The sequence below is a fragment of the Salvia hispanica genome, chromosome 5 (assembly GCF_023119035.1).
Source record: "Salvia hispanica cultivar TCC Black 2014 chromosome 5, UniMelb_Shisp_WGS_1.0, whole genome shotgun sequence".
NCBI classification, from domain to species: Eukaryota; Viridiplantae; Streptophyta; class Magnoliopsida; order Lamiales; family Lamiaceae; genus Salvia; species Salvia hispanica.
This window is the reverse complement of record NC_062969.1, coordinates 40,725,917-40,737,246: the sequence shown is the minus strand read 5'-3', so window position 1 is coordinate 40,737,246 and position 11,330 is coordinate 40,725,917. Positions and strand designations below refer to the sequence as shown.

The 11,330-nt window shown below is 35.7% G+C and overlaps 3 protein-coding genes across 5 annotated transcripts; all 3 read left to right on the top strand.

Annotated features, from left to right (window-relative positions):
* Positions 1–1,190: 1,190 nt before the first annotated feature.
* LOC125187645 (neurofilament heavy polypeptide-like) lies at positions 1,191–4,599 on the top strand. Of its 3 annotated transcripts, none has more exons than XM_048084273.1 (5): positions 1,191–1,443; positions 1,593–2,003; positions 3,417–3,672; positions 3,821–4,199; positions 4,521–4,599. In XM_048084273.1, the coding sequence occupies exons 2-5, from the start codon at positions 1,692–1,694 to the stop codon at positions 4,543–4,545; spliced, it is 972 nt and encodes a 323-aa protein (XP_047940230.1). In that variant the 5' UTR covers positions 1,191–1,443; positions 1,593–1,691; the 3' UTR covers positions 4,546–4,599. The 3 variants fall into 3 exon arrangements, with proteins under 3 accessions (XP_047940230.1, XP_047940229.1, XP_047940231.1); XM_048084272.1 differs by having other exon boundaries at positions 1,582–2,003; positions 4,521–4,596; XM_048084274.1 differs by lacking the exon at positions 4,521–4,599 and having other exon boundaries at positions 1,582–2,003; positions 3,821–4,509.
* A 1,146-nt stretch (positions 4,600–5,745) lies between these two features.
* LOC125187945 (polyadenylate-binding protein-interacting protein 6) lies at positions 5,746–8,265 on the top strand. Its single transcript, XM_048084628.1, has 3 exons — positions 5,746–5,899; positions 6,975–7,407; positions 7,866–8,265. The coding sequence occupies exons 2-3, from the start codon at positions 6,985–6,987 to the stop codon at positions 8,016–8,018; spliced, it is 576 nt and encodes a 191-aa protein (XP_047940585.1). The 5' UTR covers positions 5,746–5,899; positions 6,975–6,984; the 3' UTR covers positions 8,019–8,265.
* A 432-nt stretch (positions 8,266–8,697) lies between these two features.
* On the top strand, positions 8,698–11,097 carry LOC125187944 (dnaJ homolog subfamily B member 1). Its single transcript, XM_048084627.1, has 3 exons — positions 8,698–9,158; positions 9,585–9,865; positions 10,462–11,097. The coding sequence occupies exons 1-3, from the start codon at positions 8,994–8,996 to the stop codon at positions 10,898–10,900; spliced, it is 885 nt and encodes a 294-aa protein (XP_047940584.1). The 5' UTR covers positions 8,698–8,993; the 3' UTR covers positions 10,901–11,097.
* Positions 11,098–11,330: the final 233 nt, after the last annotated feature.

Genomic DNA, 11,330 nt, shown 5'->3' with positions numbered 1-11,330 from the left:
CGTCCCATTACTTGAGAAATAAGTCTATATATATTCTTTGGGATAGTCTAAAAAGGAAAGAATACATATTCTTATGGGACGAATAAGGGACGAAGAGAGTATAATATTTTGATCACTTTTAATTTTCAATATTTGGGTATTCGATTGGTACTGAGTATTCGAATTAAAAATGGATTAAGTATTGAATCCTATATAATATTTTTATAATATTTTGGGATCAAATACCTAATTTTTCAGATCGGATATCCCCGTACACAAGCTAACTGTTATTCACTATTACTATTACGTCAATCTTAATCTATTCATCCATGAAAACCCTTGAAAAAAAAAAATTTAATAAAAAAAAACTACTACTAACATTTAATCGGTTTAGTTATAAAATAAAAAGCTCAAGGTCGACTTCTCCATTTTATGTGTTTGTGGTGATGTGGTGTTTACTTAAAAATGTTATTAGAGCATCCACGTTGGTATGAAAAAAGTTGTCCGTCCGTCCTTGCCAGCGGCAGGGCGATGCTCTTAAATAAGAGCATGTCTGTGCCGCTGAGCAGGCTGACGTGGTGGCACGCGATTCAACAGGCAATTTGGTTTTTTTTTTTTTAATTTTTTTTAAAAATTCGATTTTAATTTTAAAAATCATTTAAAAAAAATATTTTCACACTTCTTAATAAATTATATCCGTTTTCTACACACTTTTAATTTATTTTTCAATTTTTTTCCCAAAATTCACATTTTAATTATGTATTTTTATTTTTTACGATTTTAATTATGTAATTTTTATTTTTTAGGATTTAATTATGTAATTTTATATTTCAATATATTTTTATATTGTAGAAATATTTTTAGTAATTGAAGTATTTAAATTGAATAATTGAATAGTGAGACCATTTAGCTTGTTCTTGCGGAAGAGCACGGATGTGGGTGTGTGCTCTTGCCTAAGGATAAAGAGTAAAAGTGGGTCCGGGCCCATAACTATGCTCTTATTTAAGAGCACGGATGGGGATGCTCTTAGTACTCCTCATTTTAATTTTTAACATATCAAACGATTAAATAAATTTGACAATTTACCCTTAAAATAGATGAAAAACATAAACTTAGTGGGCCAAATTGGAAATAATGAAAACTACAGGGGCCGGTTTCTAGTAAAGAACAATAACACTGCATGGCATCCTCATACTCTTCGTCTCCATTTCTGAAACCTCTCTCTATACACATTATATAACATCACTGTGTTTATACGCAGCAACGATACACACACACACACATATATATTTATATAAATACATACAGATACGGAACCCTATCTATTATACCTCTCATTTCGGTTTTTTTTTGTTGCTGTTGTCAATTCGGAACCCTGATTTTGCGTTAGCTCAGCCTTTTCTGGAATTGCATTTGAGAATCTGTTGGAAGCTTTGGATAAAGGAAGTTGAGAATCGACACAAGGTCTTTCGCACTCTGAAATCTAATTACTTGATTCAAGTTTCGTCGATTAATTTGGTGATTGTCTTATTTGTTTATTGTTGCTGTTTGAATCTACTCTCTGGTGATTGTGTTTTTTTTTTTTTTTTCTTTAATGAGCAGTAATTTTGTAGCTTTTGAAGCTCTAGTAGTCACGGTGTTCATCGGCGATTGCTGCATCCGAGCTCAGGATTTGGATCAAATTCGAGAAATTGTGTTTCATCGGGCTGGAAATGGTTGGGGGTGGGAATAGAAGGGATGACTCGTCGTTTACTGTGAGCAACACCAATGTATTTGCGGCTCTGGAGAGTTTGAGGAAGAAGAAGAAGTCTGACAAAGAGAAGGGGGGAAGGGCCACGTCGAAAGCTGCTGGGGCGGAGAAGCCGGTGTTCTGGGCTCCGGCACCTTTGACGGCGAAGTCGTGGGCGGATGTCGACGATGAGGATGATGACGACTACTACGCCACCACTGCTCCTCCACAGGCAATGTGGGGTGGTTCGGGTTTGAATGTGCCTGAAGAGGGTCATAAATCTGATGTTGTGGAGGTATACATAGTGAAGATTGTGCGCATCATGCATTCGTGTGTTATTTTTTGGATTTATCTTAGTATTGATAGGTAGAAGGTCCCTAGTTCTCTAGTGCTTGATTTATCTTATTTGGATATGCTTCTGATTGTGAGCATGTATGATGATAGTGGATTCATCATTTTTTAATTCTTGCTTTGGAGATTCCATGGAGATGAAAGTGTTTAGCACATGTGCTTTGTTACACTGGCTATTTGTGATGGAGTTCTCTTTTAAGTCGTGATTTGCATCGTATGCAATATCCGTCGTGAATGTAAGTACATTTTAGTCGATTTGACTTTGTTCTGTCTTGCTAAGTGTAGCTAAATTAATTCATAGTCCCTTTTCTCATCATTTATGTGAAACAACTGTCAGTGTAATTTGATGTAATTCTGTGTCATATATGGTTTGGTTGAATTGCTTGCAGAAACAATCATTGAACTGCAGCTCAGAGTGTCTGTAATTTGGGTGTTAATGTGCCATGTTATTTATTTGTATGAATGACAATATGCGAGCTTCCACTTGTTATTTAATGTTGCTACAACTGGAAATTTGTGTTTTGTCATGGATCTAAAGTATGATGTCTGTACTGCAAAATCAACAATCTAGTTTTCTGGTAATTGTGCTTTCATTCTAAAAAAAGGAAAATTTTCCTAATGTTTGATCAAAATATAGAAGTTCATGGCTCAAAATGTTATGTGCTTTGCTGAACCATTGAACTTCTGAAATTGGGGTTTTGGAATCAAATACGTAATTCCAGAGGCATCATACATCTGATCTCGAATCTGTGTATGCTCTTAGCATCATACATAATTCCAGAGGCATTAGTTGCTGCTAGAGTTTGTCGCTTGCCTGCATGTTTATATACCTATTGTTGAGTCCATTGACTGTTTGAGTTTGCTGTGCTGTTCATTGATAGACATGTATTCCTCTAATTAATGTAATGTTTTTGCTTTTGTTCATGGATACGGGGTTTGTTGGAGAAGGTGCAGACCGTGCAGTACTATATGTATTGTTTCAATAGTGAAATTGAACAATAGCTAGTTGACTTATCTTGATTGTAACCCTTCTTCAGGCCGTTCTTATGATCTTCCTTTCCAGTTTCCACTATCACCGGCCAAGTATTTTATTGAACCTGTTTAAGTGACTCTACATATCTGTCTCTCTCCCCTCCCCATGATTGATAGGACAGTTCTTAGTTCTTACACAACATCTTTTTCTGCCCTGACCAATAGAGATTCTGATGGTTTATGACGCATGCTGAAATATACATCTGAGAATGGAATTATTTTGAAGATTTCTTGCCGCTAATGAATTAACACATTTATAAATCTTGTGCATTGGAAATGAGTGAGTTGCATATTTTACACATAATAGCTAATTCACCTATTGCAGGAAAGTGAAAGTGAGGATGAACTTCTTGACGAAGGCGACGATGATGTGGAAGATGGGCATGACCAGGAATCTGAGATTGAAGAACAGCCTGAGCCACTGGTTACGAAGCCTGCAGAAACTTCATCAGCACCTAAAGAGACTGAAAGACAGCTTTCTAAAAAAGAGAGAAGGAAAATGGAGCTAGCTGAGCTAGAGGCGATTTTAGCTGATTTTGGTGTGAACCCCAAAGAGAAAGCTGAAGATGAGGCATCATCTGGTAACTTTCTCTCTTGAGAATCAATCGTTCTATTATAATTTTGGAAAAGTCATAGAAAAAGCAGTTTGATTATTTTCTTGTTCTGTTGACGTCCTTTTCTTGTGCTATTGATAAGATGGATAAAAATATCTGTGCTTTTATTGTGCAGATGTTACGAAAGAGCAGAAAGAAGAACAATCAAACGGGAATGCTGATAAGAAGGATAATCCCCCTGCTGAGTCCAAAACTGCAAAAAAGAAGAAAAAGAAGGCCACCAAAGAGGTGAAGGAGCCTCAGGACCAGTTCAGTAGCTCGGATGTTCCCAGTGGACAAGAGGAGACTGCTGGAACCGAGCAGGTGGAAGAAGACGCCTCTGCTGTTGACATGAAAGAAAGGCTGAAGAGGGTAGCCTCTTCCAAGAAAAAGAAATCAAATAAGGAGATGGATGCTGCTGCAAGAGCCGCTGCTGTGGAAGCTGCTGCTAGGAGTAAAAGACTCGCTGCTGCCAAGAAGAAAGAGAAGAACCATTACAACCAGCAGCCAATCCGGTAAGATATATATATAGATCACTGAATCTACATAGAGATGGAAATGCGATTTTATTGCTCACGAATAAACTTGGAGCCCCTCCCCCTGAGTCCCTCTTGTTCATGATCGAAGAACTTTGATATGACGCATACATGACCCCAGATATGATGATTTTGGTTATTGAACTCGTTTCAGAGTGGCACTGTTTCCTAATCCTAGAGAAATTTTTAGTAACATATTAGTACTTGTCATGTATCTACTTCTTTTGGGAATCTGATGGCTGTTCTTGTGCTTCATTCGGTTATTCATCTTTCGTCTCTCTTGCTCGTTGAAAACCGAAGCCTTGCACCTAATTTTATGATATAGATGGTTTGATCTGTGCTGTTGGCAACTCTGGAATTCATGTATCCTTTTTAGGCCTTGTTTCATAATCATTAATCAATCCTTTTTGCTATGAACAAAATATGCCAAATTCTGAAATGGGATTTGGGCAATATAAGATACTGATTCCTCTATTTTTAAAATTTGATTCATCACATTTCTCTCTTATCATTTATTAGTGATCCATTTTTTTATTTTGATATCATTTTTCTTATGATTAATATATCAATAAAATTAGATTTATTTTACAAAGCTTTATATACATTGTTGTATATAGACAATCGTGTAATGCGATAATATATATATAGATCTATGTATGTATTATTGCTATAAATTAAATATTGTGTCCAATATATTATATATATACACTAAATTTTTTTTTTTTAAAATTAAGAAAGTATTGTGTATATATAAATACATAATAATAACAAGTAAATAGTACTAGTACTATAATATTGCATTAGATGATCATCCATAAGAGTATATAAATTTTGTAAAATAAGGCAATTTTGTTGATATAATAATGTTAAGAAAAAAGAAATTCAAATAAAAAATAGATGCATTGAATAAATAATAGTAAGAGAAAATTAAGATAAATCAATAAAAAAAAATTAAAGAGAAGAGAGAATGAGATGAAGTTAAATAAGTGAGATGAGAGATGAATAAATTACTATGTAAATGTGTTAAAATAATTCTTCATGAAAGAAATGTTCGAAAATAGTAACAACATACCTCAAACATGATTATGCCTTGTAATATTTCACTAACAAATATCACCATTACTCATAGACTATTTTTTGGTAGTTCACTCCCTCAATATATTATTCTCTTTCAATTAGTCATTAGCATTAATATATTAATATATCAAAATATTTCAATTAGTCACTAGCATTAATATATCAATATATGAAAATATTTTAGTCTTATTACCGTGATCAATCACCATCTTCACTCATAATTCGTTTTTAATTATCATTATTACTATTTATAAGAAAAATATATTCCACCAATTACTCGTATTATAAATACATCACAAGTCATATTTTTAATCCCAATTGAAATCATAAAAAAAAAAAAGACAAATGACTTCATAAACGGAAAACGTCAAATTCTACTTTCGAATAGAATTAATTAAATACTAATAATAATAATAATATTATAAATTAAAATAAATCCTCCGTCTTATTTTAATTCTCTATTTCTTCGATCCTTCTTCACTCTGATTCCAGAATTCTCACTTTAATTCTTCCCCAATTTGCTGCGATTACTTTCGATTTTCCGATTCAACTTCAGGTGATCACCGATCGTAGCAGTTCGTTCCCCGCGCTCTCAACCTAAGGTGAGAATTCTTCTCCATTCGTCGCATGCGAGCTCGTGATTGCACACTGCAGCTATTGTTTCAAGCTGTGAATCGTAATTCGTTTGTTTCGTTATCTTATTCATCGCAATTTTTTCAAGCCTATGATCATGCAGTTTCTTGCCTGAATCTTGCTTTGTCGCATCGTCGACGTGATTGTGTAAATGGATGGATTGAATTTGGCGTTTATTTTCTGCTGAGAAGCGATGGAAATTCGAAATTAAGAGAGAGTAATGAATTCAGCGCGTTATTTAATGAGTTGCATGCTAATCTAGGGGACTGGTTTTGCTGTTGCTTAAATTCTTGATCAACAAATGAATTGATTGTAATTTGATTAGATGATTGTCGAATCTATGTTATTGATTGTGAAGTTTCTTCTTAAGAGTGAGTCATAAATATTATTGAAGCAATTTTACTTCAGCTTTTCATAATTACAATTTTCCTATTTGTATTTCAAATAGGAAACAGTTTTCTTTTGTCCTTCTGTTTATGCAGCCAATCTCTTTTACTTTTGTATTGTTTTGTGTGCAAAGAGTGAGAACTGATGTGAGAACAAATGAAAACGTTTCCAGTTGTCTTTCTTGCTTTGTTCAGTGTTTTAGGGAACTGTTGGGAGAGTAAGTGCTTTATTACTCGGTGCTACTCATGATTATTAAAACCAGAAAGAATTGGATATGTATTTCTGGTTTTGATTTATGGGAATGAATTGAAATTGAAATTGAAATGAAACCCAACCTTCAAGTATATTTTTTCTACAATCGCTCAGTATGTGTAGGATCAAGCCTGTCGTTTGTAGATCAGAACTTGGTTGGCGTTATTGAACTCATTTTCTTGAATATGTTCACATAATGCTCCTCATGAATCCGCTTAGCCTTGAGCAAACGTGCCATGGTGTAAAAATAGTTGTATTGAGACCATCATAGCTTCTTGTTAGTTGTTATGTCTGCATTTTGCTACATAATGGTTGTGTTTAGAGATATCACCATGCTTATATAGTTAAATGTTTATTCGTAATGCTAGAATACTTTCACCATTCTCACAATTCTCACTATCTCAGAGTTGCAGCAATGAAGACAGGGTCTTCTTTAAATCCTAACGCAGCAGCCTACGTGCCACTCTTTAAAAGAGGTGCTGCTGATGTAAAAAAAGAATTCGGTTTACATCAAGAGTTTAACAGCGAGGATGAGGTTGGACAATTTGGCTATCGTCATGCAAATACACAGCACCAAAATGTTATTCAACGTCATTCCCAGATTGCTGGTGCCCCCCAAATTGCTGAATATCCGAAATTGAAAGATAATTACCGTAATGAATTTGTTGCTTCAACGTCACAATACCCGGAGAAGCCAAGCATTGATGAAGACTCTGACATCGACCTGATGTACATGCAAATGAACTTTCCTGAAATATCATTGGAGTCTATTTCTGACGTCTATCAAGTCAGCGGATGTGATTTATATTCTGCAATCGACATGCTACACCATCTTGAGGTATTATTGCCAGAATTTTCAGTTTATTATTTAAGCTTTGAAACGTTGCTTCCACTTTCTGAGAATTCTATTTCCCTATTGAAATGAGGTTTCAAGTGCATTTTTTATTGTATTCTTCATTATCATGCTGCAAAATGGCTGATTGGGCTTTTATATTCGGATGCAAAACAACTTCTAAGATGCATCCACATCCCTTTTCTTATCATTTTGTCGTACAATTAGGCTGAAATCTTATGTCTAGTCTTGCTCAATATCAGTGAAGTTTCCACATTCATATCAAGTTTTTCAATTGACTCTGTATGGTTGGTACTTTGACTAGGATGCATCTCCCTTTTTTACATGGTTTGGATTCTCACAACATTTGCATTCGATCACGTTTTAGCTGCATCGATGTTAAGATTTTGGATTTGATAATTTAAAGGGTCTGATCATTTTGGATTTTGTTTTGCATTTTACAGATGTTTCCTGATGATTCATCAGATAAGCTTCCTGATACACTGGACATAGGCGACATACCTGACTCTGCACCGGTCAAAGCACCACTGGAAGCAAAGAATGCAGCAACTGGAGCTTCAACATCTGCCTCGTCCAACATTCCTGCTAAGACCTAATCTGCACACTTATTCTGAATTTAGCAGTTTTATGGGCCTTCTTTTTCTTTTTCTATTTTGGAATGTGGCTATGAATTTCTGAATCGGCAAATATCCATTTTTCTTCTTTTTCTAAGCTGGAGATTTCGTGTGTGCATACGTCGTGTTTGTACAAATTGACTACGTTGTTTCTGTTTTGGATCTGGGAACGCAAATTGTATCATATAAACATTGATGTTCTTGTTCAAACAGATTTTGTTTCTGATGAGGTTTGAATCCATGTTTTCAGTCCAAGGCTTTTGCCCTTATGCAAAAATTTGTGTCATGCTGTCTGACTGGTCTTGCAAACACGACATGTTGAAGTCGTGTTTACAGTATAAGTCAGACAGTTTGACACAAGACTACCTCTTTGGTATGGAAGTTTAGGAAATAAATTTATCTTTTTTTCTTAATAATAGATATATTAATGATAATAGCGACTTTTGGCTTGAATTGTAAGTCTCCAACACATTTATTTTGTCACACAGATTTGATTATAAAACATGCTTTCTTAGTTTCTCGTCTCTGCCACAAATTAGTATGGATTAAAATGACGAATCGAGACTTTTAAGTCGGGACGAAGTGAGTAATAAATTTATGGATGTGGGATCTTAATGCCAAATTATTGGAGCTTCCTTCAAATGCGGCGGTACAAGACAAAATATTGTTTATTAGTATTTTTTTTAATATTCATTTTCATCCATTTAGTACATTTATACATCTGATATAACCATAATAACTAACAAATCACCTCAACCCCCTCAAGAAAAAAAAAACAGAGGGGGATTCCATTTTTTTCAATTCTGAAAACTTGCCTGTCCTCCTATTCATAATCCAGAATCTGCAAGTTTTCTTGTTTATAGAATTCATTGAACCCTTGAAGATTTTCTTGAAGATTCAAGAGATTTGCATGAAATAATATAAGAACAAACAGAATAAAGAGAAAGAGAGGGAGAAATGGGGTTGGATTATTATGAAATTCTGACATTGGAGAGGGGTGCAACAGAGGATGATCTGAAGAAGGCCTACAGAAAACTGGCTATGAGATGGCATCCAGACAAGAATCCCAACGACAAAGACGAAGCCGAGGCCATGTTCAAGCAAATCTCTGAAGCCTACGAAGTCTCTCTCTCTTTCACGAAGTTTGGTCAAATTCTGGCTGAATTTTCAATATTTCTCATCTCTAAAACCACATTGTTTCATTAAAATAAGTAAAAGTTTTCTTTCTATTCCTTTATTTTCATTTCCTGTTCTCATTTCCATAAACCAATGTTGTTTGAAAACCACCAAAATACATTGTTTTGTACATGGATGAGAGATGACTAAGGAAAACTAAAATTTGGTTATTCAAATAGATAGATGTTAATGAAATGGGAAATGAATTTATTTGATCAAAATATCAAGATTTAGTGCTACTACTTCTATCAGGTGTTGAGTGTGTTCTCTTTAAGTTACAACCAAAAGTTGAAATTCATTCATAAGTTTATTTGATCAAGATTTAGTTCTACTGTCATCAAATCTAAAAGCAATATACATGGTATTTTTCAGGTGTTGAGTGATCCTGAGAAAAGGCAAGTGTATGATCAGTACGGCGAAGAGGGCCTCAAGCATGGGCCGGCGACCGGGTCAGCCGGGAACCCGGACAAGTTCAACCCCAGAAATGCAGAGGACATATTTGCAGAGTTCTTTGGAAGCAGCCCCTTTGGGTACGGAGATGGGCTCAAGAAACCACCACCTGTGGAGAGCGTGTTGCCGTGCGACCTTCAAGAGCTCTACACTGGATCTACTCGGAAGATGAAGATCTCTAGACAAGTCGTTGATCCCAACGGGTAAGCATTTTTAGGCCTATAACTGCTGTTTGGGATCATTTCTTGGCCCAATGCAACTAATTTTCATAATTTCTTGGTCTTACCTCATAAGCTATAGTTTTGGATCATTCCCTGGCCTATTCCAACCACTTTTGATCATCTCTTATCTTAATTGAACTAACTTCTCTGACTAATGCAACTAGTTTTATAGTAGTATCATTTCATGTCTTAATGCAACTAGTTTTGAATCATTTCTTGAGCTGTGCTTGGATCATTTCTTGGCCTAATGCAATTAGTTTTGATCATTCCTTGGCTTAATGCAACTATCTATGTTTTTGGGACTAATGAAACATATTCAAATCATCAGTTTTTTAAAAATCATTACTTGTCCTAATAAACAATTTTGGATCAGTTCTTGGCCTATTTCTTGCCCTATGGAAGCAGTTTTGAATCCCTTCTTGATCTAATGCAACTATCTTTGAATCAATTCTTGTCTTAGTGCATCTAGCATTGATAGTGTTGATCATTTCTTGGCCTAATGCAACATATTTGAATCATCAATTTTGGTACATTTCTTGTCCTAATAAACAATTTGGATCTGTTCTTGGACAATTTAGGCGAATGAGGACAGAATCAGAGATACTGACCATTGAGGTTCAGCCAGGTTGGAGGAAAGGAACAAAGATCACATTTCCAGACAAAGGCAACCAGCAGATGAACCAGCTGCCCGCGGACCTCGTCTTCGTGATCGACGAGAAGCCCCACAACGTCTTCAGCCGTGACGGCAACGACCTGATGATAGGCCACTGCGTCACCCTGGCCGAGGCCATCGGGGGGACCACAGTGGTGCTGACCACCGTGGACGGCCGGACCCTGTCCGTCCCAGTGGCCTGCATCGTCAGCCCCGGATACGAGCACGTGGTGGAGGGAGAGGGCATGCCCATAGCTCGGGGTCCGAGCAACAGGGGTGATCTCAAGATCAAGTTCGAGGTCAAGTTTCCCACCAAGTTGTCGACCGAGCAACGGGAGGCGCTAAAGCGCGTGCTTGGAGGATGATCGCAGTTTGTAAATTCGTGTAACAGTGAAGTTTAGTGCTTTTCATCATTTTTTCATATATATAAACATAAATTTTAAAGATCGTTGATCACACTATTAATAGGCCAATCCACGCACATAATGTTTATGTTAATTGGGGGTTGATGTGTTTGTAAAATTCCTGTGACAGTGTAATTTAGTGTTTGTCTTTGATTTCAGTTTATGTGGAGATAGGCAAACAAGAAAGTGATATGTTTGTTTTGAACTTGAAAAGGGAGCATATGAAATCGAGTTAAGTATGGAAAAAGTTTGAATAAAAGAAATGAAATTAATTGCAATATGACACTATCATTGAAAGACTAAAGTTCAAATTTACACTAGCAAGACTATATTTTAGAAATGGGTAATAATCATTCAAATCACGAAATTTGATCAATCCCTAAACTAAATT

Bases quoted from the DNA above. Each gene is read 5' to 3' on its own strand.
- LOC125187944 (XM_048084627.1), top strand. From the start codon at position 8,994: ATGGGGTTGGATTATTATGAAATTCTGACATTGGAGAGGGGTGCAACA. The intron at 9,159-9,584 runs GTCTCTCTCTCT...GGTATTTTTCAG, and splicing joins AAATCTCTGAAGCCTACGAA to GTGTTGAGTGATCCTGAGAA. The intron at 9,866-10,461 runs GTAAGCATTTTT...TGGACAATTTAG, and splicing joins CAAGTCGTTGATCCCAACGG to GCGAATGAGGACAGAATCAG.
- LOC125187945 (XM_048084628.1), top strand. From the start codon at position 6,985: ATGAAGACAGGGTCTTCTTTAAATCCTAACGCAGCAGCCTACGTGCCA. The intron at 7,408-7,865 runs GTATTATTGCCA...TGCATTTTACAG, and splicing joins ACATGCTACACCATCTTGAG to ATGTTTCCTGATGATTCATC.
- LOC125187645 (XM_048084273.1), top strand. From the start codon at position 1,692: ATGGTTGGGGGTGGGAATAGAAGGGATGACTCGTCGTTTACTGTGAGC. The intron at 2,004-3,416 runs GTATACATAGTG...CACCTATTGCAG, and splicing joins ATAAATCTGATGTTGTGGAG to GAAAGTGAAAGTGAGGATGA. The intron at 4,200-4,520 runs GTAAGATATATA...TGAAAACCGAAG, and splicing joins TACAACCAGCAGCCAATCCG to CCTTGCACCTAATTTTATGA.